This window comes from Lacerta agilis, chromosome 10, assembly GCF_009819535.1.
Source record: "Lacerta agilis isolate rLacAgi1 chromosome 10, rLacAgi1.pri, whole genome shotgun sequence".
Lineage (NCBI taxonomy): Eukaryota > Metazoa > Chordata > Lepidosauria > Squamata > Lacertidae > Lacerta > Lacerta agilis.
Genome location: NC_046321.1, coordinates 15864273 through 15891894, shown reverse-complemented (window position 1 = coordinate 15891894; position 27622 = coordinate 15864273). Strand labels below are relative to the sequence as shown.

The following is a 27622-nucleotide window of genomic DNA, read 5'->3' as shown; positions in this document are numbered from 1 at the left end:
GTTACCTTAGGAACCTGTCTATTTTAAGTTCACCACTAGAGGGCTGTCTCTGGGTGATCTCATTATTATTGCTGCATTTTAGGCACTAGGTTAAGGATTTATTTTAAACCAGACTTTTAAAGAAAAATATTGATGAGTTTTTAACTGCCTTCTCTTTTAGATTCTGTTGAATTTTATTGTAATTCTAGTGGTGTTTTTTATTAGCTGTCATTAGGGCTCTTACATATTTTACACTCTTCTTTTATTGTTAGCTGCCTTGCAAATCTCAATTGAAAAGTGTGGTGTAAGTGTTTAAAACATATAAATAAATTGCACAAGGGCTGAAAGTTATCAAGATACATTTGAATTCTGCTTTGTGGGATTGGCCCAGTATAAACATTATGATGACCCCACCGCAGTTCCCCAGAAACCAAGAAGCCTGGTCCCCTTCATCCAAGAATGAGCACACACAAACCAGACTTTCAACCAATCTGGCTTTGATTCCAAACTGTTTTCCCATCTGTTCTTGTTGGTTTTCACTGAGCTGATCTCTTGAGTGAGGTATTCTGGCTTGCTTTGAACAGCTGTGAGTGTTGTAATGAGGTTGGCTAGAATGTAACTTACTGAAGCAGCACCTAATAATTGCTGTATATTTATAACACTTTTTAAAAAGTAATCTTCCCGGCATGCTAGGTGCAGAAGTGGTCGAGGACTTGTGTGTTTTTCACATGTGGCCATAAAAATGCTCATTAACTGCCTTAGGTCCCATTATCTTAGGGAAGCTCATGAATGATTCATTTCTTCACAGGCTGTTTGGAAAAGGCATGTTTCTAGACACCAGACAGCCTGCCTGAAGGTGATACCTGATGCAGATGAGCAGTATCTGCTTTGGACAGAAGAAATGTAACCACCTTTGTTTTGGCTCTTCAGGTATTGGAACTCTTTGAGTAATTTGGTGGCTTCCCTGCTCAACTCTGTGCGCTCCATCGCCTCCCTGCTGCTACTTCTCTTCCTCTTCATCATCATCTTCTCCCTCCTAGGGATGCAGCTCTTTGGGGGCAAGTTTAACTTTGATGAGATGCAAACCAGGAGAAGCACATTTGACAACTTTCCCCAGTCGCTGCTCACTGTGTTTCAGGTATGGCTTTATTAAATGTTTTAAAATGTTTTTTTTTTAATTCCTTTTCATCTTTTTAAATTCTTTTTGTTGTGGGGGGTGGGATGGATGTTTAGTGGGGTTTGGGGTTTTGTTTAATTTTGGTTTATTTGTAATTTTTATAGCCTTTGGTTTGTATTGTTTTATTGTGTTTTGTTTTTATATAGGTTTTATTTTGTTCTTAGGGGAGGTGTCAGGGCTGCCTGGGAGGGGGTCCCAGCCAACAAAATGGCCGGGGCAGGTTCCACAGGGGGGATGCACTGGGACAACCGATCTCAGTGATCACAGGTAGGAGGAGGAGTTACACTAAGACCAGACCATGTCATTGCCGAGGAGGCAGATTTAGTCGTTGTTTGAGGACTATCCCTGCCTCCGGGTCTGGTCCTGACCGGACGGATACTGGAATCAACAAGGGATACCCACATGACCTGAAGGTGCTGCTGTGCAATGCCAGGTCAATGATGAATAAGACCACTGCCATCCACGTCCTGATGCAAACTAATGACTTCCTAAAAATCACTGGATGGAGGACTTGACCTGGCATGTGTAACAGAGACTTGGTTGGATTAATCAGATGGGCCTGTCCTTGCCGCTGCTTGTCCACCAGGTTTCTCTTACGCACAGCAACCCAGGCCTTGTGGGCGGGGAAGGGGAGTTGCAGTGATTTTTAGGAAGTCATTAGTTTGCACCAGGTGTCCTATTGGGAAGACCCAGTTCGCTGAGTGCATGTTCTGGAAGTTGGGCAATAGGGGCAGTACAGGATTCCTCTTGGTGTACTGACCTCCCTGCTGCACCAAGGATTCCCTGCCTGAGCTGCTTCAGGTTATGGTGGATGTTCTCCTGGAGACAACTAGTTTGGTTGTCCTAGGGGATTTTAACATCCATGCCGACACAACCTTACAAGGGGCCGCTCGGGACTTTGTGGAAAGCATGGCCTCCATGGGGCTGTCCCTGAATAAGTCTGGCCCAACTCATAGCTGAGGACATGTCTTAGACCTGGTATTCGCCTCTATGGATGCTGGTGATCTGACATTAAAAAAAGTGAAACTACAGAAGTCCCACGGTCAGATCACTTCCTGGTGCAACTGGACTTCTCCGCGACACTTCCCCTCTGCAGGGAGGTGGGACCGATTCGGATGGTTCGCCCCCGCTACTTAATGGATCCAATTGGCTTCCAGAGAGTGGTAGGGGATGCTTTATCCCATGTTGATGGACTTTCAGCTGATTCCCTGGTGGCCCGCTGGAATGTGGAGTTAACCAGGGCTATTGAGTGTCTGGCTCCGAAGCGCCCTCTCCGATTGCATGGAGCCCGGACAGCTCCATGGTTTGCCCTGGAGCTGAGGGCGATGAAACAGTCACTGAGACGGCTAGAGCACCGGTGGCAGAAAACTCATTCTGAAACAGACTGGACACAGGCTAGAGCTCAACTTCGAGCCTTCCAAGTGGCAATGGCGATGGCGAAGAGGACCTTCTTCACCGTTTCTATTGCATCTGCAGAAAACAGCAGCAGGAGACTCTTCCAGGTGGTTCGCAGTCTATCAGAACCACCTTCGTCAACGGGGCCTGGTAGGGACCCCAAGATCTCCTGCAATGCTTTTGCAAAGTTTTTGCAGATAAAGTCGCTCAGATTCGGGAAGAGGTAGACTCCACCGTGGGAGCAGGGCCGGGGCGGGAGAGTGCTAGAGTCCTGTCTAGTCAAGTTGCATGGGATCAATTCCAATCTGTTACTTCTGAAGATGTGGACAGGCTGCTTGGATGAGTGAAACCAACCACCTGTCTCCTAGATCCTTGCCCATCCTGGCTTATAAAAGCTAACCGGGAAGGGCTAGGCGATGGGCTTTGCAGGGTGGTGAATGCTTCTCTCTGTGAGGGAGCCTTCCCAGAACCGCTGAAAGAGGTGTTATTAAGCCGCTTCTTAAAAAACCATCTTTAGATGCGGCCAGTATGGCCAACCATCGCCCAGTCTCAAATCTTCCATTCTTGGGCAAGGTGATTGAGCGAGTGGTTGCTGAACAACTCCAGGCACTCCTGGAAGAAGCGGACCATTTGGATCCCTTCCAGTCGGGATTCAGGCCTCATCATAGCTGTCAAATTTTTCCTTTTTTTTAAGGGAAATTCCCTTATTCCGAATAGGATTCCTCGCAAGAAAAGGGAAAAGTTGACAGCTATGGGCCTCATCATGGGACTGAAACTGCCTTGGTCACACTGGTGGATGATCTCCGGCAGGCTAGGGACAAAGGTGAGAGCTGTTTCCTAGTTCTTCTGGATCTCTCAGTGGCTTTTGACACCATCGACCATAATATCCTTCTGGACCGTCTAGAAGGGTTGGGAGCTGGGGGCACTGTTATACAGTGGTTCCGCTCCTTCCTCTTGGGTCGTGTTCAGAAAGTGGTGGGGGGGTAGGTGTTCAGACCCCTGGGCACTCACTTGTGGGGTGCCTCAGGGTTCTGTCCTCTCCCCCATGCTTTTCAACATCTACGTGCAGCCGCTGGGAGAGATCATCAGGGGGTTTGGCTGGGTGTTCATCAGTATGCGGATGATACCCAGCTCTACCTCTCGTTTAAATCAGAACCAGTGAAGGCAGTGAAGGTCCTTTGTGAGTGTCTGGAGGCGGTTGGAAAATGGATGGCGGCTAACAGATTGAGGTTGAATCCTGACAAGACAGAAGTGCTGTTCTTGGGGGACAGGAGGCCGGCAGGTGTAGAGGATTCCCTGGTCCTGAATGGGGTAATTGTGCCCCTGAAGGACCAGGTGCGCAGCCTGGGAGTCATTTTGGACTCACAGCTATCCATGGAGGCGCAGGTTAATTCTGTGTCCAGGGCAGCTGTCTACCAGCTCCATCAGGTACGCAGGCTGAGACCCTACCTGCCCGCAGACTGTCTCGCCAGAGTGGTGCATGCTCTGGTTATCTCCTGCTTGGACTACTGCAATGTGCTCTACGTGGGGCTACCTTTGAAGGTGACCCGGAAACTGCAATTAATTCAGAATGCGGCAGCTAGACTGGTGACTGGAAGTGGCCACCGGGACCACATAACACCGGTCCTGAGAGATCTACATTGGCTCCCAGTACGTTTCCGAGCACAATTCAAAGTGTTGGTGCTGACCTTTAAAGCCCTAAACGGCCTCGGTCTAGTACACCTGAAGGAGCGTCTCCACCCCCAACATTCAGCCCGGACACTGAGATCCAGCGCCAAGGGCCTTCTGGCGGTTCCCTCACTGCAAGAAGCAACGCTACAGGGAACCAGGCAGAGGGCCTTCTCAGTAGTGGCGCCTACCCTGTGGAATACCCTCCCATCAGAGGTCAAAGAGATAAACAACTACCTGACATTTAGAAAATACCTGAAGGCAGCCCTGTTTAGGGAAGTTTTTAATCTGTAATATTTTAATGTATTTTAATATTTGTTGGAAGCCGCCCAGGGTGGCTGGGGAGACCCAGCCAGCAGCCAGATGGGCGGGGTACAAATAAATTATTATTATTATTATTATTATTATTATTATTATTATTATTATTATTATTAAAAAATGACCATAGATTCAATGACAGTGTAACATGGTGAATAAAGCTCTTGTGACAATAAAAATTATAATAAACATTCATTAAAAGCCAGTTGGAGTTAAAAATAATAATTTTGCAGCATTTTCTAAAAGCAGGTGGAGATGTGCCATGATTTTCATAACAAAGGGGCCACCTCTGAGAGGTTCTATAGCCTAACCTCTCATGAGATCTTAGTACAGGAATGGGCTCATTATAGGGAGAAGCACTCTTGGGAGCTGCAGAGGTCAGTTATTTAGTTAACAACATTGTTGGGGCTACTTCAAACCTATAGAAGCAGCATGTGGTACAATCTTGGAGGACTGTACCATTTTAGACTAATGCTGTGAGATCTCATAAAAGACTCCCTGTTGTGAATAATCTGCACAAGAGATGCATTCAAGCATTGATTTCTGGTGTAGAAAGGAGATAACGTGTATAAGTATTCAAATCTGCAATCCCCAATCTGAAGTGGTACAAAATAGGAAATTCTTTCCAGTAGCACTTTAGAGACCAACTGAGTTTGTTCTTGGTATGAGCTTTCGTGTGCATGCACACTTCTTCAGATACAGGTATCTGAAGAAGTGTGTATGCACACGAAAGCTCATACCAAGAACAAACTCAGTTGGTCTCTAAGGTGCTACTGGAAAGAATTTCCTATTTTGTTTCGACTATGGCAGACCAACACGGCTACCCGCCTGTAACTGAAGTGGTACAGTTCTTACTAGGGATATGCAGCAGCTTCAGATGAACCCTAAATTGAATCAGGCAACTCGGGGGAGGGTGAACTTGCCCTATGCAAGGAAGGATGTTTGCGAGGCTTCCTGAGTATAAAAAAAAGAAAGTGATTTCAATACTATATTGGTTGCATCCTTCCTGTTCAGGTGGCTAGCTAATGTAAAACAGGCACACCAGAACTTAGTTCTGTGCTTTTGTTGTGGGGCACACTAAGGCTTTTTGCTTTTCAGATAGTTACAGCTATCCACCAGTACAGGGACAGTTTCACAGATGACTCAGAAATTGCTATTAGAACATCACACGTCTCACTGGGGATGCCACAAACACCTGCAATATGATTATTCACACTGCAGTATTTTCCTACTTCTCCTCCCCATCGTATTTTATATTGCCCCAGGAAAGAGAGTCTTGGTACTTCATTTGCTGCTAATGTTCCTGTTCTGGACTGTGCTCATTGTGCCTAAAAGAGCACATCAAATGTTAACATTAAATCTACTTTTCAGCTGTGTCCCCAGTCAAATATTAAACGAGTCCTTAGTGTGTGATATCTATGTCACAGGTGTCACCAAAGAGCCTACAAGACATTTGTAATGTCAATTAATGTGCAAAGACAAGCTACTGTACAGATGATGGATAAAGATGCCCGTTCCTCTCAGTAGTGCATGGCAACTGCCAAGGTACTTCCCCTCCATAACCCACATTAAGAATGGAGGTTGCAGCACACGTTAGGGAGGGCTTCTTGAAGATAGAATTTTGTGTTCTTTCCTCTAACAGATTTTTTTGCAGGTTTTCTGCAGGCTGTCTAACATTGTGTCCCCCTCTATTGGTGGGAATGTGTCATTTAGATCCTGACTGGGGAGGACTGGAATTCGGTGATGTATGATGGGATCATGGCTTATGGCGGCCCCTCTTTTCCAGGAATGTTGGTCTGTATTTACTTCATAATCCTCTTCATCTGTGGAAACTGTATCCTTTGCTACTTATTACCTTTGTGTTCTTTGACAACTGGGCTGAACTGTAGGGACAGCATTAGAGGTTGATATGGTTGGGCACATGCTGAGGTCCATGACTGAGCCAAAGGGCTACTGCTAACTGGAGCTTCTTGGCCCCTAGTGCTTTTCTCCCTCACTACCTGCACTTGCTTTCTCACCTAACTTTTCATTTTGACTGAGTATGTAATTCTCTCACCTGCTTCTTCAGGAGGGATAGATGGATGAGTGAGTAGAGACAATAGGGAGGACAGCAAAGAGATATTTGGTACCTTAAAGACAAATACATTTTTGTTACCTAAATTTTCATGGACCAATACCCACTTTTTCTGATGCAAGTAGTGTTGAGGAGCAGAGCTGAAGAGATGCAGTTAAAAGAATCAAAAGCAGGTGCAGCCCACAGTTATGATAGCAATGAGGAGGTGACCCCACTGAGGACATATTGCAGGATCTTAGTAATTCAAAATCTGAAGCTGGCACTTAAGTAGTAAGACCCTGCCACTTACTATAATTAAAAAAAATAGCGAAAGGAAAGGAAGATTTTTGAAGTACAAAAAAGAACTGTGTTATCATTGTTTTATTGAGTATGCTTACATTAATATACTGAAAAAGTGAAGTTTTTGTTACAAAAGTGGGTCTTTAAAAAATGGAAATTTCTTTGAAAAGAAAATCCATCTTAAACTATAAGAAATAATATGAAGAATTGCAACATTCCATGTATTTCTAACTAGTATGGCAGCATAGCGCTCAGCTTTCGTAAACTGATCACAAACGTCTTCAGAAAAGCACCAAATTAGCACCATGTGTGGCTAACACATGATGATTTTCAGATATGGAGGCATGTAATATTGTGCATGTGTTCCATATGCAGCTGATTTAATATTTGAATATTAATAACACATGAGTCGTTAAACAATTGTGCACATTTCCATTGATGTGCCAAATTTACAAGAATCATTTGCAGATCTGGAGCATGTGATATTGTACAGGGGTGGGTGGGCCATATTTCTGTGGACAATTTTCTAATAGGTCAAAATTTGGTTATGGGCCCACTAGATGTATTGGACTGGCTGGGAGGCACCTACCAGGGAACCCCCAAGGGAAGAAGGTGCTGATCCAGGGGATTGGTAGTGGGATGACAATGAGTGGTCAGAGGGGATATAGGAGATTGTCGGGCGGCAAGATGGCGAATGGCACCTAGTCAGCGTGAGCTCTCTGATTTTATCTTTTAAAGATTGTTTTAATGAGTACAGAAGTTTGATAAAATTTAGGCACTCCATAGCACTTTTTAGCCTTTTTAGTTTATTAATTAGGGGGATTCCTTTCGTTATTTTGGGATATATCTACTGACCTTGAAGCTTTGAGGCGATTGTGTGAAGAGAGAGATGTCTAAGCAACCGCGTAGCCCTGCTGATAAGAGGAGAGGAACTGGGAAACGTACCAGAGAATCAGAGGATATAGAGGATATAGAGGAATTGGTGTGCCTGCCTCTTGCCAAGCAAACGAAAATTAGTGAATTTTTCCCTGAAAAAACAAAGGATATTTTAAATATCCCGGTCTCAAACACCTTCTCCCCGCTAGCAGAGATGACTGACGAGGAAGCCATGCTGAAAGAATCCCCTGCTAAACTGCTCACTAACCCCTCAAGCAACAACACCACTAAATCAAAAAGGTCTTAAAAGGATACAACCACTGGTACCCAACTGAAAGACTGCATTAGAGAACGAGAAAGCTGCCTCTCTGATATATTATTTGAACATTCGACCACTTTAGACCTAGTTGCCAAAACAGTGGACTATATCTTTAAGTACATAAGAGACATCCGAGGATCCCTAGAGAAGATTATTTTACTTGTATCCTTAAAAGGTAAAGACAGTCCTCCAGATGCCTTACCTGAGGATAGGACTATACAAATGACCAGAGCACCTGATTTACCTCACATAATCTCTCAGGTCGCCTGCAAACATGAAAATGAACAAATCAAGGAAGAACAACTCTCTATATCTTCTCATAACCTTTTTCTGCAAGCTACTAAAGTCTGCCTAACTGTTTTCCCCTTCAGAGGCCAGGTGATTAACTGGTACTCCAAGAACGATGCAAGGAGGCATCTAGCCGGACTTTTGGGGGTAAATCCTCGCTCCATTGATCTGAACTATATTGATCACATAAGCAGCAGGCCTCATACGCAGAGAGTGCTGTTCTTCTTTGAATCAAAAAAGTTCCCTGCATTTATTACGTCTTTAAGAAGCACCTTAATTAACTTCGGAATCTTTGCTACAAGAGTTTTTACCAATACTAAGATTTGCCCTCTTTTACCTAATTGCTTGCTCAAAAAGAAAGTAGTCAAGCCCGAGGGTCCCCCAACTACCACAATTTCAACTTCTAATCAGCTGGACTGATGTCCCACTTCCCCCACTGACGAAGGCCACCCATCTGGGAGAACTCCATAGAGCATGAACTACTTCTGTCTTTCTCCCACCTGCCAAAACCTGAACGAACAGAGATAACGGACAGACTGGATGAGTTACTACTCTGTCTCCGTAACACAGAGGATCATGCCCATATAAATAAGACAAACTCCTCTAATCTGGACCAGCCTACACGAGCCCAAGTAGATCCTGCTGGAATGATCTCCAATCCTCAAAATGGCTGCACACTTCGTATGGATGCCAAGTCAGTGCAGGATACAGTGGGAGATTTGACAGCCCTTTGGTCAAACTCTGAGGCAGTGGCAAGGTTGAACACCCTTTTGGAGGCAAACCAAAAAGGATGCCCCCTACCTGCTTTGCATTGTATGTTCCCCTCAACAACCATAGACCCAAAAGGTCCATCTTCCTCAATTATAGAGCATACTCTAAATGCAGAGTCTATGGACCTGTCATTAAGTGATACCCCTGTGCACCAAGACCTATCCCCACAGTTACGAACAAATAAGCCCCAGTCATCGATTGTTGCTGCGGCAAGTGGTGCTCGGAAACTGATTGGCAAGCAATCTACAATTACTTCTTTCTTTCAGCCTACTGCTCCTCCTCGTAGCATGCATCCCCGGGTGGATTCCTCTGCGCTGATTCCGCAAGGGTCAGCATGACCCGAAGGGGAGACCATGAGGTCACTTACATTTTTATCCTGGAATGTAGCTGGTATTAAATCTAAGTTGATGGACCCATCGTTTGTCGCTTATATAAAAGGCAGCTGCATCCTTTTACTGCAAGAGACATGGGCTTGTGAGGATTTCTTCTTATCAGGGTACAAGGGCATCTACCTGAGTGCGAAGCAGAATCCTCTATCACCTGGTAGACCGCAGGGTGGGTTGGCTATTTTTGTCTCCTTGGCCATAAATCTCCAGGCGGAACAAATCGATATTCAGTTGTCACTCATGCTAGGAGTAAAGCTACAAATAGCAGAGGAAGTGTTCGTGGTGATCAACGTTTATCTGTACCCAGTTTACAAGGAAAACCTGGTCAACCAGAGATGGAAGGAAATTCAACTGACACTCGAAACTCTCCTCGAGAAATACCCTGAAGCCACCTTCCTGGTCGCGGGAGATTTTAATGGCCGATTGTCCTATACTGATAAATCCTTATTTACTAAATATGAGAAGTACCCCTCATTACCCATTATAAATACAGATCTTTTACCCAGGAATTTTAAAGACAGTGTTGCCACATACGCAGGCTTTAAATGCAGGCAAAGTTTGTCGGCTCTTAATTTTTACTTGTTAAATGGAGCTCTCAGCTCTGATTACCCAGCTGAATTTACTTTCTGGTCAGGTTCCCGTGCCTCTACCATCAATTTTATTTGGACATCAGTAGATTTGATCCCCAAAATTTCCAACTTTAGGGTGGTAACGAGACTGGAAAGTGATCATTTCCCCTTACAACTCTCCCTGAACCTGGCCGGAGAACTGGTCACGTATTCCCGTGTGCACTTAACAAATGATCAGTTGCAGATGAGGCCTACTGCCTTAAAATGGTCCGATAAAATGGCTCGATGGATAAATGAACTCCTTTGGTCTGACCAACTTCAAATGACAAGGGACTCCCTTATCCAGGCAGAAGAGCCACTGCCAATATATGAGAATTTAATAGAACTGCTAAAACCAACCATGGTACAGGCCCCGGTAATGAATAGTAACCATTTTTCTCACAAAAAAATGGTTTGATGAGGAATGCAGGTACTTCAAGAACTGTCTATATAACGAAATTTTGGCATATAGGGCATCAAATGATTCCTTGCCCAGTAGTCATCTTATGAACCTCAAGAGAAGATATAAAGCATTATTAAAGGAAAAGAAGCTTGTGGCAGAAAGAAACAATTGGAATAACCTTTTAAAAGCTGCAGAGAATAGAAATCCCTCCTCCTTTTGGCACCTAATTTCCCAATATTTGGGCAGACCATTGACAAGGATAGAACCCCAAATTTCAGCCGACACCTGGGAAAGTTTCTTTTCCGACCTATATGCAGCCCACGCTGCTGGCGGAAGGATAGAATTGGCCCCCTTGCCTGAGTGGGACCCAGTTACCTGCTCTGAAGTGGAAACACTTATAGACCAATTTAAGGCGGGCAAGGCACCTGGAGATGACCTTATATCCATTGATGCCATCAAAGCCAACAAGGATTGGTGGTGCCCACTCTTAGCAGTACTCTATACTTATATAAACAAAACAGCAAAATTTCCCCCAAGTTGGAATTCCGCGCTGATTGTATTAATACACAAGAAAGGGCCACGCACTGACCCGGCAAATTTTAGGCCAATCAGCCTGCTGAACGTTATTGGGAAGATTTACTCAAGACATTTGCTCAACAAATTAACGATCTGAATGGAGAGCAGTAATATCATCGCAAAGGAACAGGCGGGTTTTCGCCCTGGAAGATCGACAACAGACCAAATTCTAATCCTGAGCCATTTGGCTGACAAGTATGCTGGCAAAGGCCCAAAAGCCCTCCATGTCGCCTTTATTGACTTTAAGCAAGCCTTTGACCAAATTCCCAGGAACCAGCTATGGACAAAACTGGCAGCGACATCTATCGACCGCCGTCTTCTTCTCCTGATTATCAACCTGCATACAAATACCTTCTTGAGAATTAGATTAGATAATAAGGGGTTAGTCTCCAAACCAGTTGCCACCACTAGGGGGTAAGACAGGGCTGTTTGCTTGCCCCTGCCCTGTTCAATTTTTATATTATCTTGCTAGTGGCTCATATGGCCAATGCTGCTTTCCATCCCCCAAAACTAGCAGGTCGAGCTTTGAATGTCCTCCTGTATGCAGACGATGCTGCCCTTTTAGCTATCTCCCCCATTGGGCTGAGGAGGATGCTTCGAGCACTTCATGAATACGAGATCCAACACGAGCTCCAACTTAATTATGCCAAGACCAAAATAATGGTCTTTGCTGCTCGACCGAAACTCCATTCGTGGTCGATTAATGGTATTCCTCTAGAACAGGTTAGCTGCTTCAAATACCTGGGCCAGGTAGTACGATCAAACAGGTCTTTCCTGGCACACAGAGAATACATAGCCACAAATGCATCTAAAGCAGCCTTGCTGATTAGATCCCTGTATGCCAAGAAACAGGCACAAACAGTAGAAGTTGCCCTGAGAATCTTCCAAATGAAAGTCCTTCCACTACTACTGGTGGGCATTGCTTTGGGTTCACGTAGAGACTTTGTAAGATTGGAATCTATCCAATCGCAATTCCTCAGGGTCATTCTCAGGATCCCCCCTTCCATTGCGGGTGCGGTCATGAGACTAGAGACCGGCTGCCAAGCCTTTAGGTATGTGGCCCTGAAAGCGAAATTATGGCTATGGCTCAAGTTATGCTTTAGACCTGTGGGTTTGGCCCCACTGATACTGAGGGATAATTTTAAATCACCATGGGAAGGGGAGGTGGTGGAGGAAGTGCAGAAGTGCGGACTGTCCTCCCTTTATATAGAGTCCATGACGTATAGACATGCTAAAGCGATGATCGCTCAGAGGTTGCCGGATATCGCCAGACACGAGGACATAGCCCGTGTGAAACCTGGGGTGTTTCTGGGGGAGCAGGTTATCGGGCTGCAGCAGCCTGTTACCTGGCGGATATCCACTATGTGGAATACCGCAGACTTCTCACTGCGGCCAGACTGAACGTTCTTGACTCGGCGGTTTTGAGGGGAAGATTTAGAGGAATTCCATACGATCAGAGAGGTAGAATCCACAGAACACATTCTACTGAGTTGTCCCTTTTAAAATGATTTAAGGCAATATCTCATAGCCCCATATTTGTCTCAGTTTAGCTCTCGGTTAAGAGAAAGTCAGGTAGCATATCTGCTGAATAAGCCCACTGGGAAAATAGCCTTATCTGTGGCTAAATTCCTCTTCCTGGCGCTCAAGTGTCGGAAGCGCAAAATCGAATGTCTCGATGTGGGTTATCTGTATGAGGTTTACTAGTGCTGTCCAATTTTAATTGTGTATCCCTCTGATGTTTTTTATTAGTTCTATAATTTTGTATTGAGAAATTTTTCTCTCTCTCTTTCTTTCTGACTATCGGTCAAATAAAGGATATGTATGTATGTATGTATGAGTGGTCAGAGGGAAAAGAGGGAGCAGACGGGGTGGGGGATATCGGAAGCTGAGGAGGTGACAGGGTTCAGTGAGCAGGAAGAGTCTGTGGCAGAGAGGATTCCAGAAACAGAGGCAGAGGCTAGAGGAGAGGGGAGCCAAGAGGCAGAGATGAATCAGGCTACTGAAGAAGCCTGGAGGGGGGGCTCTCCCTCCTGCTGTGACCAGTTCTCCTCCCCTCTGGTCTCCTAGAACCAGAAAAGGTATGAAGAGGACAGAGCAAAGACAGAAAGGGCGTCAAGAGTCTCAGGTTGCTTAGAAAGGGCCAGGGGAGGAGGAAACTTAGGGAGCTGTGAGAAGGTGGGGACCTTCAGTCCTTGCAACTGCCTCATTGGGGCAAGAACTATTGGGAAGAGTTGCTATACTCACGGGCCCTGGCCTCTTGTGCTGTTTTGTTTCTTTGAATAAAGAGAGTTAACTTTACTGACACAATATGAGTTATTGTTGACCTGCTCCTGACACCTGTCCTGACACTATATAGCAAACTCTCAGAACAATATGGCCAGAACAAAAACAGGAAAGTGAGTGCAATGGCATGTTGTAGGTCAGGGGTAGGGAACCTCTGGGCTATGGGCCTGGTTAGGCCCAACAGGCTTCCTCATTAGACTCACAAGGTCATTTCATCCAAGCCACGGCCACCAGTCTTACACCTGACATCATATTAGGATCAGGTGTGGGACAGATAAAGGTGGGGCTTGAACAAAAGGGGCTTTGAAGCCACTGCACGTCAGCTGATCAATGGTGCCTGTAAAGCCATTTATGCAGCGATTCCCCCATGCCAACACTCAACTGATTATCAATGATTAGGAAGTGTTGCACACTTTTCTGGCCTGCAGTTTGGGCCCCCTGACATCAGGTCCCACCCACCTGTCAAACTTGGCATGCTGGTCTGTGTGGAGCTAAGCATCATTCCCACTAGTTGGATCTAGTTTCCAACCTCCGTAGCTGGGGCTGCATCTAAACATGTTTTCTTTAATGAAACATGCAAACAGACATCTTGCTGAATGTCTTTTTGGCCATTGCTGTGGACAACCTTGCTGATGCCGAGAGCCTGACATCTGCTCAAAAAGAGGAAGAAGAGGAAAAAGAAAGAAAAAAACTAGCTAGGTAAACCCTTTGTTTCTAGGATGGTATAAAACTATGTCCCTAGATGGTTCTTGAGAGTAAAGGCATGCCCAATCAGCCGCATTTTATATTGGTTTGATATTGTAACTTACAGGTAGGATAAAAGTAGATTATCTTTCCCTTCTGTGTTCATTCTGATAAGTCAACTATTCAAACGGCAGAGTTGACACTGGCACTGGTCAACCATGTTAGCTCACTAGAGACTAGTGCTTCCTGTGGCTCGGTTTTAAACATCAGACAGGCCGAAACCACACAGTGCCCAAAATTAATGCTTCTTTGCATGTGTGTCTCAAAAGAGATTTGGTTGTTATGTTATTGAGCCAGCATCTATTAATCTTTCAAATTCTGTGGAAGCTTCCATCAGATGAAAAAGCATCCATAAAGGGGGTGGAGAGAGAGAAAAAGAATGAAAATAAGTTTCTTTCCTTCTCTTTCCCCCTTCTACCCCCTGAAAAGCCCCTCTGGAAAATGGGGGCCATTCTGAACTATGTTGGATGGGGCATGGGAGCTGCAGAGGGGAGGAGAGCATGAGAAACTTTTCTCCCATGAACTTCCTTAAATTACCTTAGGCTGCAAACCACTGTATTTTTGAAAATCTCTTATTATATAGTTAATGGCATGTCACCAGCTCAGCTTAACGAGAAGTGAGGACTGTGTTATAATAGAAATGAAATGGTTGAGCTGATAGCCTAGGAGGGTCCTCAAAGCCATCCCTTTTCATACTTTAATGACCTCCTATGAGAAGGCATTATTTTCTTCTCACAATACCAAATTCTTCTTCATGAACATGAAACAGACATTGTTCATTGGAGTTTCAAGATTGGGGAGGGGGGTGTCAGTGAGAATAAAGGAGATAGGGGAACCAGTGCTGTCAAGTATCCCGTATTGGCCGGAATTCCCCCGTTTTTAAACGTGTTTCCCGCTGCTGTCCCGGATGACTCAAAAACCCGTATATTCCCGGGTTGTGTGAGAAAGTGGATAGGGTGCTTTGGGGCGGCGCCCCGAGAAACGTGCCCCCCACTCAGCTTGTTTCGCTCCCCTCCGGCCATGTGCCTTGCAGGCCTGCCGTGCCGAGCCGAGCAACGCGCTGCCCCCCCCATGGGGCGGGGCACGGCGCGCTGGCCGGGCCCGTGGGCGTTCCCGCCCGGCAGAGCCGCACTGACCTTTTGGAACTAAGGCTGGGCCGCTGGGGTAGTAGCGGGGAATCCGCGGCAAAGGGCTGCCTGAGAGCGCTCGCCCCATCGAGGTTTAGGTTAGGCGGAGGAGGCCTTTCTATCCGGCGAAGGGCGGCGGGTTTGGCCGCTCGGCCATTCGTGCCACGCGGGGCCAGGAGAGCTTCCCTGGGCGCTCACGGAGGGCCACGCGGCTGCTCTCGATCTGAGGGGAAGCGGCTGATGCTTGCGGCAAACGGGCTGCTGCGTCGCTACCTATGGACTGGGAGGAGAGGCGCGTATGCGGTGACCGAGAGGAGCAGCTCCGCGAGGAGGAGGAGAAGGTCCAGCCGGGAAGCGAGGTGAGGCCAGGGCAGCGCTGCCCGGGGCTCGCGAGGGCGTCTCGCCGGCAGCTCTTACCTTGAACGCCGCGGACACCACGTTCTAGCTGCTCCACCCACTTTTGCTTCTGGCTCTGTCCACCACTGCCATGTGACTATCCCTTATTTTCAAATCCGATAGTTGACAGCTATGAGGGGAACACCTCTGCCTCATGTTCCTGTCAGAATTGTACCAAGTGCTTGTTGACACAATAAGCTATGCACTACTCATGGGAATCTGTAACAGAATACACCATTCCATATTTTGTGAACATTTGCATTTCCCTTTTTTGCTGAATTATTAGGACTGCTAGTCCTGAAAAGAAACAGGAGCCTGAGAAGCCAGCTGTGGAGGGGGAGACAAAGGAGGAGAAAATTGAACTGAAATCGATCACTGCCGATGGAGAATCTCCACCTTCTAATAAGGTCTGCTGCTTGTCACCTCCCAACTTGCTTTGCCTAATCATATTTATGAATGAATGAATCCATCCATCCATCCATCCATCCATCAATAGAATGGGATGAATGACTAAAGCAAGCTCTATTTATGGTTTTCCCTTCTTTTTGCCAGAGCAATGTAGATGAATGTCAGCCTAATGAAAATGAAGAAAAGAATCCTTATCCTACTACAGAGACACCAGGTAATTCACTGCTGTGCTCACTTTATCCCCCCTCCCCCACTAGCACAAGAAGCTGAAGCTTAAAACACCGAAGGCAGTTCCAGCTGGATCACAGATAGATCCAAATCACCCAGTAAAAGATAACCAGATGATAATTGTACTTGACAAGATGGAATCATCTCTTTAGTTCTATGGAAATAACAGGTATTTGCCAGATCCAGATGGGAGACATTCCTAGATTGAGATGATGCCTCCTACTGAAGGCAGGGTCGTTTCAAGCCTGTTGCCTCCTCTCCAAAGGGAGGAGTCATTTTTCTAGCCAGACCAACCCTGCCTGTGGTTGGTGAAGGCTGGGTTCTTGTGTACTCTTGCTGTCAGCCAGTTTTTTCTGTCCCTAACATCTCTCCTTTTCTTGTGGTGCTATTACTTGGATCTATGAGTGTTTTGGTTTTGGTGTTTTCTCCTCTCTGGTGTTTATTTTTCTCTTGACTTTTTTGTTTGTGTTCCTGTCTTTTTCTTCCCTGGTTGCTGCACTTTCCCTCCTCTCCTCATTGTTGTCCTTTCTGAGTAGGAAGGGGAGAATTTCTTTTGATCTGGTGGGCCTTACTAGATCCTGGAATGTGTTGCACCTCTGATGGGGCAGTCTTTGGGCACTGGTGTGTGGTGGCATGTCCACTAACAAGCAGGAGTGCCGTTTTGTTTTCTCTTATTGCTTGAAGCGGCTGTTTTCCTCTCTGCTTTTTTTCCGGATGGTCCACAATAATCCACCAGCATGGCCATCAGTGTTAGACTACTCCCACTGTCAGGCTGGTGATTGCCCAGTCATTTGGTGGTTCCTGGCATTGTTGTGATCCCAGCTATATAACCAGCAGGTACACTAGTGCCTGGAAGTAGAGTTGTTATTGCACACTGTTGGCAAGTGGTTTGGCATGCTGAAATTGTTTTCCATCTTTTTTCTGAGGTTATGGGAAACTGTTTGCATATTTTTGATGGCTTTATCTCTACTTTATGTGGGCTCCTGGTATTATGGTTTCCCAACAGTGGACTTGTCTGACTGCAGCACCTCATTGGCTAACAGGTCTCTGTGTTTGAACCCATCTCTGTAGCTGTAGGCCAGCAATGCATACATCATTACTACAGAGACTCCTGGTGTCTTTTCTTGGGAAGGGGGAATTCCCTTGTTTTTTTCTCCTGGGTCAGGAAGTTTATTTTCCAGGAGATTCAGAGAGGTTGGGTATTCCTTGCAGTGTAGTTCTGAGGGAGGGGAGAGGAAGGACCCCTTCTACAAAGTCTTACAAGCGCCATAAGAAGAACAGGGGGCAGCAAATTCTAGTTCTAATAATAATATTATAATATTTTTTTATTTATACCCCACCCTTCCCGATTTAAAAACCAGGCTCAGGGCGGCTAACAACAAATATAAAACATTGATTAAAAACAACTTAAAAACAGCATAAAATACAACATAAATGTAGCATCGCCAGGGCTAACTGGCCAAGTTAGTCCTGCTAGGGCCAGCAAGGAAACCAGGGAAGAGTTTAAATGTGGTGTCTCAGAAGGGTTTCTTCATAGAAAAAGGGAAGGGAAAAAGGGATGAAGGATCAGGCTAAATTGAAGGCCAGGTGGAATAGCTCTGTCTTACAGTCCCTGCGGAAGTCGATCAAGTCCTGCAGGGCCCTAGTCTCCTGCAGGGCCCTAGTAATCTGGCTTCTTTAGGACCTGGGACCCTTAAGGTATTATTATTCATGGACCTTAGGGAGAGGTGGTCCCGTAAGTTCTGTGGGATCCCCTCCTCCCCCCTTTCTTCCAGGGCTGTTTCTTCAAGTCAGTCCAGGTCTCATGCTAGGAAATGTGTGGGTGGAGACTGGGGCTGGAATTTGCTGCCAAGGAGTGTGGTGGAGTCTCCTTCTTTGGAGGTCTTTAAGCAGAGGCTTGACAGCCATCTGTCAGGAATGCTTTGATGGTGTTTCCTGCTTGGCAGGGGGTTGGACTGGATGGCCCTTGTGGTCTCTTCCAACTCGATGATTCTATGATTCTATGATTCTATGATTCCTTCCTACTCCCAATAATGTGAACAGCATACTTTTTCCATTTTTATCTCAAGAGGTCATGCAATTTCAGGAAGTGTGAATAGCTGTTTGTGTCTTATTTGGGCTTCTCTGTTGGGGGGGAAAAGTCTCATCATCCTCCGTTTCCCATTGGCTCCAGGAGGCAGTTAGTGAAGTGTATTGTTCACTGGGTCAATTGCATCCCAAGTCATCACAGCTTATTCTTTGAGAAGTGCTGCAGTCTTGGTTGCCTTGAAGAGAACTTTTCTGGTGGGGGGTATCTGTAGGACACCTATGTGGGCCTCCCTGGCCCTTTCCCTAGACATCACTAAATTATTTGTTTTGTGGTGGCTGACACAAATTTTCATAGGACTGTGTTGTTGAGGCCTATGAATGAGTAAAGTGATTGGAAGAGGAAGTCCACTCTGGGTTTCTGCTTGCACCTATGTTATATGCCAGTCTAGAAATGCCTTCCATATACCGTAGATTTGGCAAAAACAGAAAATTGTTTTACCACAAATTTCTGTTTGAAGATCCAGATGGAAGACATTATGCACACCTCTCCTTCCCCTGCTTGCATTTGGCAGGGAGGGAACTAGGTTATGGATTTGCCTGCTTTGTCACATACTGTTAGGGCTTCCTTTTCCATCTTAGGACATTATCTTCTGGGGGTGGTGGAGTAAGGGGTTCCTGTGTTGTTTCTGGCAGTTCAGTTTCTGTTCTTTGTCTATGTCTGGGTTTTTCTGTTTTTTCCTGTGAGTCTTTTTCAGTTAGACTCAGGGTTTGTGGTTTGCCAGTCGAACAATCGATTTGGGGTTGAGGAGTTGTCTATGCTTTCTAGAGAGGTGACTCCTCCCCCTGGAGAGGAGGCAAAAGGCTTGAAAGGACCCTTCCTGATACTCCTGTAGGAGACGTCATCTGAGTCTAAGAATGTCTTCCATCAGGATCTTAAGAAATTAATGGTAAGACAAATTTCCATTTTTTAATACAGTATTGTATGTTATAGTTGCAGCTATATGCAACCTGTGTTACAGCTGTGAGCAGCCACTGGTATGTCAGGTTTTACAGCCTCACCAGCTGAAAATTCAGCAAATCTGTATATATCTGCTTAATCTACATTATTTTCTTGTTTCTCCTAGCCAAGGGGATGGAGCAAAAACCTTGCTGCCTACCCACTGGAAAGGCAACTGGGGGTCTACTCACATCAGCATTGGGTTTGTGGGAAGATAATGTGAATTGCCTTATATACCATGACTCCCTTTCTGTGATGAGCTCGTTGTACATGCCTGATATTGCTCAGTTGCAGGATTTAGTGGCTTTCAACCTTTTTTAAAGGTGCCATTTTAGTGCTACCTAAACACTGGTGTGCCAGTGGATTAATTCAGCCACTGTGTACAGAAGCTGTGTAACTCATTCCTGAATCAGTATGGTTTAGTGGGCAGGCCATTTGACTTGGAAGCAAGTTCATACTCAACTGTGAACTTGTTCAGTGGCCTTGGATAAACCACTGTCTGCAGTAGCAGTTGGTAGGATTGGGTGGGCAGTGCTATTTATCTGGCTTCTCAATACCAGTGTTACTGCTGGTTATCAAGAAGGAGAGAAGCAAGGCAGCAGGGAGGTTGTTGTGGTGCAGGCACAGCAGTGGAAGCACTGTGTCCACACCTCACCGACTTCCTCACTCCCTTCCCCACTTGATAGCAGGCTGCAACCAAAGCACTGGGAAGCAAACAAACACATTTTGGCCTATTACCTCTGACCACTACTGACTATATGTCTCAGTACTTCTGACTCAATCTCTGAAATGAGAATGAGAGTGGCTTGCTTTGTAGGGGAGTTTTAAGTATGAATCTTTTCTTTGTACATTATGTATTTTCACCTCTTAAAAGCTCTTAGAAAACCTCAATAGTTACCAAAACATATTCTAAGTCTGCCATGCATGAAATATTTGTCTTAAGACCAAACTAGGTGTTACATGCAATTCTGAGTTATTTCCTTCTGCATGTTTCTTGCTTATTTTTGCTGTTACCAAAACTATGGTGGAAGTCTGGAAAACAGCAGGGAATGGAGAGGTACTCTAACCTTTTCTCGTCTAACTTCAATTTTCCAGCTCAAAATCACAGCTTCCCCTGCAAGGAAAAACATAATGGATGGTTTGGAGCTGGAAATATAGAACCTTAGAATTGTAGAGTTAGAAGGGTCCCCAAGGGTCATCTAGTCCAAACCCTTGCAATACAGGAATCTCGGCTAAAGCATCCGTGACTGATGGCTTTCCAACCTCTGCTTAAAAACCTCCAAGGAAGGAGAGTCTACAACCTCCTGAGGGAGACTGTTCCACTGTCGAATAGCTCTTACCACCAGAAATTTCTTCCTGGTGTTTAGTCAGAATCTCCTTTCTTGTAAATGATTGCCGGGGGGGGGGGCCTTAAACACCAAGGCTGCTTTTGTAGTGTGTCCCTAAGATATTTGCTTCCGAGGAGCAGCATCTGGGGGGTTGCCCTATATATTTGCATGTAATTTCCCCAATCATGTATATTTATTCCTGTTTGCTTATCAGCTGCTGTGTGATCATTGAACATGATGGACTCCTTATTAGCAAACCAAATCTGTGGTACTGCAGATGTGAACAATGTTTTCTCATATCACCCATCTGGAATAGCATCTGACTTTAGACCTCTTCTTGTACTCTGTCTGCATGCTATAGCTTTTGCTATATCCAGACAACTCTGGATATCATTATTTTTACCCTGCATCAGCTATTTCAAAGCATTTTTAAAAATCTCAAGTCTTATTACCAAAGATTCTTTTCCAGATACCACCAGCCCAGCTTCTAGAAATCTCTCATAGTCACCAAATCCCTCAAAACTGTTATTTTATCTGCTGCTTCAATGAGATCAATTCCTTTCTTCAAGCATATTTTTCAGCCTGCCCAACCAGATGGAAAGAGTACTCAAAGCACTCTTGGTCTTGCCTGTCGGAAGGTTGGCAGTTTGAGTCCACCCAACAGGGTGAACTCCCGTTGCTCTGTCCCAGCTCCTGCCAATGTAGCAGTTTGAAAACATTCCCATGTGAGTAGATAAGTAGGTACTACTGTGGCGGGAAGGTAAATGGTGTTTCTGTGCACTCTGGTTTCCATCATGGTGTCCCATTGCACCAGAAGCAGTTTAGTCATGCTGGCCACATGACCCGGAAAGCTGTCCACCGACAAACACCGGCTCCCTTGGCCTGAAGTGAGATGAGTGCCCCATAGTCAAGTCTGCCTGGACTTAACCATCGAGGGGTCCTTTGCCTTTTACCTGCCCTGTTGAAGTTGTGGATAGACAGATTTGGCTCACTGCAGTCCTTTTGGGTTTTTTGTGGTAATGGGAATCCTTACAAATAGGTAACCAGACAGTCTTTGACTAGAACTACCTTGCCCATCTGCAAGCTTTTGAGCAGGTTTCTCCATCTAAATTATGTCCAGGAAGGTGTTTCTCAGTTTTCACTAAATGGCAGCTGATATTCATAGTTCAGCAATAGGACAGATTGTTGCATGTGTGAAATTTATTGCGGGTCAGCGAACCATGACCCGTCCACCATTCCAGTTGGATTTACGATCACCGCCTGGCACGCTTCCGTCTGTTGCACACCTGCTTTTTGTCTTAAGCAGAGTTCGGCAGCGGAGAAAAACAGCAGCTTGTTCCTGGCTGACTGCTTCAAGCCATAGATGGATTTGTGCAATTTCCAGACTTGATCTGGCCTGTTGCCCTTGAACCCCTGAGGAGGTAGCATGTACAGTTCCTCTTGCAGTTCCAAGTCCAAATAAGCAACATCCACATCAAAATGGTCTACCTCAGACCCTCTCTGAGCAGCAATTGCTATCTGAAGAAGTGTGCATGCACACGAAAGCTCATACCAAGAACAAACTTACCGTATTTTTCACTCCATAGGACGCACCGGACCATAGGGCGCACCTCATTTTTAGAGGAGGAAACAAGAAAAAAAAATATTTTTCTGGTTTTCCTCCTCTAAAAGCCCTTTTTTGTTTTTTGAGGATCAGCTAAAAGTTTTGCAGCTTTTTTACAAAGGGGAAAGCCCTGGCTTTTTTGAGGATCAGCTAAAGGTTTTGCAGCTGCTTTTGCAAAGGCAAAAGGCCTTTTTTTTAGGATCAGCTAAAGGTTTTGCAGCTTTTTTGCAAAGGGGGAAAAGCAAAGCTCCTTTTGCAAAGGGGGAAAAGCAAAGAGGAAAAGCCCCATTTTATGGGGTTTAACTCACATTTCTGAAAAATCTTAAGGAAAGGGAGCCATTTCTGCTGTTTCCAGACAGATAATCTAATCAGCCAGTCACATGTCCTGGGGAAACAAACATCCTCCCTTTGCAGCACATTCAACAAAGGAGGGCGGGGCTGAAAGGGAGCCGGGACTCTTATCTCTCTCCCGATCTCTTGCTGATCAGCTGCTGAGCGGGGTCCTTTCAACACCCCCTTTTCTCTTTGTAAAATAAAAAGCATGATCCTCTTTTGGCCCCTGGGCAATTCAGCTCCAGGGACCACCATTCGCTCCATAAGACGCACAGTTATTTCCCCTTACTTTTTAGGAGGGAAAAAGTGCGTCTTATGGAGCGAAAAATACGGTAGTTGGTCTCTAAGCTGCTACTGGAAGGAGTTGTTTTTTTTTGAGCATGCGCAGAGTTTCACTTCTGGAAGTAGGTGCATATACCTCTGTATAATGCAGCCCCTTCCTCTGTGTGAAACCTCTGGCCACTAACCTAGCCTTATACTGAGGCTCTCCACTGGCCGTGGGTTTGAGTCTGTAAACCCAGTGACAACTCACTGCCTGCTTGCCTTCTGGCAGCATGGTGGTGGTGAAGACTCCTAGAGACTTCATGGAACTCAATTTATTGCGGGTCGGCGAACCACGACCTGTCCACCATTCCAGTTGGATTTACGATTGCCGCCTGACACGCTTCCTTCTGTTGCATGCCTGCTTTTCGTCTTAAGCAGAGTTCGGTGGCAGAGAAAAACAGCAGCTTGTCTGTAGAGACTAATTCACTTCCACGCAGTAGCTTCTAAACTAAGGAGCTTTTTATATACAGCGGAATAACAACATTATCCCGGAGAGCATGAATTCATGACTCCTCCGTCTTCCATCACAGAAATCGAAAGTAACTCAGAACAAAGGAAAAATGCCCGTATGTTGGGCGATTGCTCCCCCCAGTGTAAGTACGCCATATCCGGTGAGCTGTTAACCCTGTGTTAACCTGAAAGCCCATCTCCTCACAGCATGATATGCTTGCTTGCCATGGTCCATTGTGGGTGCTTTGTTGTTACAATATCTTCTTGTTCTTTGGCAATCACTCGTGGCTGAGTAAGATTGTCTTCCAGGAACACTGTGTCAACAGTGGAGGCCAATTCTGGATCCACATGTCCTTCCACAGTGGGGACATAGGTTTTTGGACAAGAGTTGATCACGGTGAGGGTTTTTCAAACATGCCTTCCTCTTAGCTCATTTCTCCTTTTCGCCCTGAGTTCATGCATCTTCAGAGTCCATGACACCTTTGGTAAAGGCTGTTGGTAAAACCTCCCTGAGTGTTAAGATCTGCTTCAAAGGCGCTGGTCATTTACTTGCCGATTTGGGAGTATATACTAGGAGAATGTCACCTCAGCAGTAGCTCCACAATTGTTGAATTCACTTCCTATTGAGCTTTGCCAACCTCACCTCCACCCCCATCAGCTTTTAGAGGTGGTTGAAAAGCATTTTGGGATTGATTCTAATTTAGATCTATATTTTAATTATTTGCTGCATTTTAACTGATATTTATTTTATTGTAATTTTATTGTTGTTTTATTCTTTTATTTATAAAACTTCCTTGGGATAACCTATTCTTAAACAAAATAGGAAATTCTTTCCAGTAACACCTTAGAGACCAACTGAGTTTGTTCTTGGTATGAGCTTTCGTGTGCATGCACACTTCTTCAGATACACTGAAACAGAAGTCACCAGATCCTTAAATATAGTGGGGGAGTGGGGAGGGGTATTACTCAGAAGGGTGGTGGGAATGGGTGATCGGCTGATAAGTGTGGAAAACCTGTTGACGACTCTAAACGGCTGCAATTAGTCTTGCAGGGAAAGGCAAGGGGTGAGATGGCTAAAGATAGCTTTGTTATGTATAATGAGATAAGAATCCAATGTCTTTGTTCAAACCAGGTTTCTCCATGGTTTTAAGTTTGGTGATTAGTTGCAATTCAGCCACTTCTCTTTCCAGTCTATTTCTGAAATTTCTTTGTATTAAGACAGCTACTTTGTATTAAGACAGCTACTTTGAGATCTTTTATAGAATGTCCTATTCTTAAAGGCAGGATACTTAAACTAAGGACCTTTGCAGTAGAACCTCTAGCATGCTGCTCTCTCAACCAGCGCTATAGCTTGCTTAGATAATGTAACTGCTGGCTTGACTGTCAGCTTCTCCCATTGTAACATTTCACTGCAGGTGGCTTGAAGGGGGTATTTCAACTCACCAGCACAGCAGAGGGCTGATGACACAAGGCACTATTTGATATCCAATAATTCTTACCAATCTTCTGACTCTGGCTCCTCCATCCGAGTAACTCATTGCTCAGGTATAGGCTGAACAGCTCTCATACTGCTTGTGTTGAATTTTTCACCCACCTTCAAGACTGCCTACCTGTTTCCAGGCTCAACTATCTACTGGATCAATACTTGCTTTTCTCAAGACTGCCAGCTCTGACATAAAGCTTAACCACTGAGAATCTAACAGGAGTGCAGTGGGCATTTGTATCATTGGTCAATTTATGACATGTCTTCAGGGCTTAGGGATGTAAATGCAGCCACAGTTGAACTATGCATGGTAGCTGCTGCTTGCCTGGAGGTTTCTCCCCTTGCATCTTATCAACACCCACCTCTCATACCTCTAGGATTGGGATGAGGTTGAGCAGGTCCAGACCCATCATGCACTTCATTCAGTTTTTTATAAGCTCACGTTGCCCCAGTTTTCACATTAATCTTCTTTGTGCTACCTTTGATGTCTCAGCTTCAGACTGCAATGCTGCTCCAGGCATCCCCCAGCGGCAGGCCCTCCAGGCACTCATTATGCAACTCTTCAACCTGCCTCTTGGCTCTTGCAACCGCCACTAAAGAGATCTGCTATGATGATGATGATGATGAAGTATTCAATGAGAGTAGACAGAGTACAATTTTACAATCTAGTTTACAGGCAAATTAAAGAGTTTAAGCTCTATAAGTACATACAATGAGGATGAAAGCCAGAATGATACGAAAATCTGGAAGATAAACTCAGAGCAAAAGTAAACATTAAAAAGGCTCCATCAATATCATTATCATCATTATTAGTCAAATGTACTGCACTTCTAAGTTGCAAAGGGCTTTCCAGGCTTTCCCTTGTTTTCCTTTATTTACGGAAGGCAATTGTGTTTTTAATAGATAGGAATTATGAGAGAGAGTAGATTCTGGATTGAATGAGGATTTAACCGTAGGTATCCAAGGCTTATTTATTTGTGAAGGAATCACCACATGTTCTCAAGGCAGCTTCCAATAACACCTTACTGTACACTTACTTTTAAAAATCATTTAAAAATCCCTTTATTTGATAAACACCGTATAATTACTGTTGCTCAGGGGCTCAACTAAAGAAAAATGTCTGCTTCTGATGTTGGAACCCATTCGGCATTGTGTCTATCTGATCTCAAGGACAAGAGAGCTTCGAAGCTGGATCACTATCATGGGAATACCCTGTTCTCTGTTCTAGTTAGTAGGTACCTGTTAATGGTGGTTCTATCAACAGGGCCTCCCTTGCAGATATCAACAAATGGGTAGGCCAATTTTGAGAGAGGCGCTCTTTCAGGTAGTTGTGTTCCGAGTCATTTGGGGCATTATATATCAAAGCCAACTCTTGGGATTGGCCTTTGTGACATATAGGCACCCAGTGCATGTGCTTCAAAATTTATTTATATGTGCTTGGGCTGCCACCTTTGTCAGCACCTGTGTATCTGCCTTAGTTCCAGTCTCCAAACCAAGTTCAAAGGTAGCTCTCTGTAGAGCACATACCAGTAATCAAGCCAGGAAGTTACTAGGGCATGGATTATGGTGGCTAGGCTATTCCTGTCCAGCAGCAGCCAGAGCAGGCAACAGGCACTCTGCATCCCACCCCAACTATGCACTTGATCCTTTAGGGCAGGGTTTTCCAAACTTTGGTCTCCAGCTGTTTTTGGACAATTGGCTTTTAAAGGAGAGGCAATTTATGAACATAGAATAATCGTAAAAATGAGAAGGTAAAGGAAAGCTTGCTTAAGGAGTGCTATTACAATGTCAGTGCAGACAATTAAACACAGCTATTGTTTTGTACCATCTTTTAGTTTTTCTGTTTATCTAGATAATTACCTTAATGGCACCTGTGGGGTGTGTGCATGTGCAAGTTTTTAAGTATCTTACTGTTGTTCTGTTCACAAACACATTAGACTTCTGGAGGTGCTTGAAATCCTCAAAGTATTTTTCTGAACCCTCCCTGTATTCCCACAGGCCATCCAAGGCCCCTTCTTGCAATTTCTTCCTTGAAGGATAGTCACAGATCTCCACATTGCCTGGAGCTCTCATTTTTAAGAATTTGTTTCAAGAGTTTTAGTTTTTAATTCTTCTGCCTTGCCTGAATTCTAAACAAGCAACAAAATGAAGAATTTATTTCCATCTCTTTTTAGGAAAAAATGGTCATTCCACCAGGTGTTGTGTGCCCTATTCACATCTCAGGGCAGGGGGTAGGGACCAGGTCAGGTGTTAACTCCATGCATGGATTCACAGAGGTGGGGAAAACCAATGCCTAATTTGCCCCAAGCATACTTCACAGCATTATTATTATATTTTCTTCTTCTTCTTCTTCTTCTTCTTCTTCTTCTTCTTCTTCTTCTTCTTATTATTATTATTAAGTTATTACCTATGCTTCACCCTAAGGTTCCAGGGTAAGTTACAACAATTTAAAGTAGAAGATTAAAAACAGTTTTAAAATGAACAATTTTTTTAAAAAAAATACAATCACACCAAATAGGGTGGGTCCTTAACACCATAATCTCTATGTGGTATAGTGTTTAAAAAGACACAATAAGGATAAAATCACTTAAAACTAACCATACAATCAGAAAACCTACTCACTGGATCAGGCCAAAGGCCCATTTAGTCCAACACCAAGTCTCCTGCTATATATACTGTGGGAAGCTCATAAGCAGGGCAAAATGTAATGTCTTCTAATTTGCCCCTCTGTATCCAGCAATCCATGTAAAATGATATTTTTGTGAGTAGGCAA

General features: G+C 44.8%; 1 protein-coding gene across 42 annotated transcripts in view; it reads left to right on the top strand.

Annotated features, from left to right (window-relative positions):
* Positions 1–27622, top strand: part of CACNA1C (calcium voltage-gated channel subunit alpha1 C) — a 487946-nt gene that overhangs the window by 360535 nt on the left and 99789 nt on the right. For all 42 annotated transcript variants that reach the window (XM_033162041.1, XM_033162040.1, XM_033162082.1 and 39 more), the window contains 5 exons: positions 910–1117; positions 6251–6371; positions 13985–14099; positions 15954–16074; positions 16220–16289. In XM_033162041.1, the coding sequence (XP_033017932.1) occupies positions 910–1117; positions 6251–6371; positions 13985–14099; positions 15954–16074; positions 16220–16289 (635 nt within the window). The remainder of the gene's footprint in view (positions 1–909; positions 1118–6250; positions 6372–13984; positions 14100–15953; positions 16075–16219; positions 16290–27622) is intronic.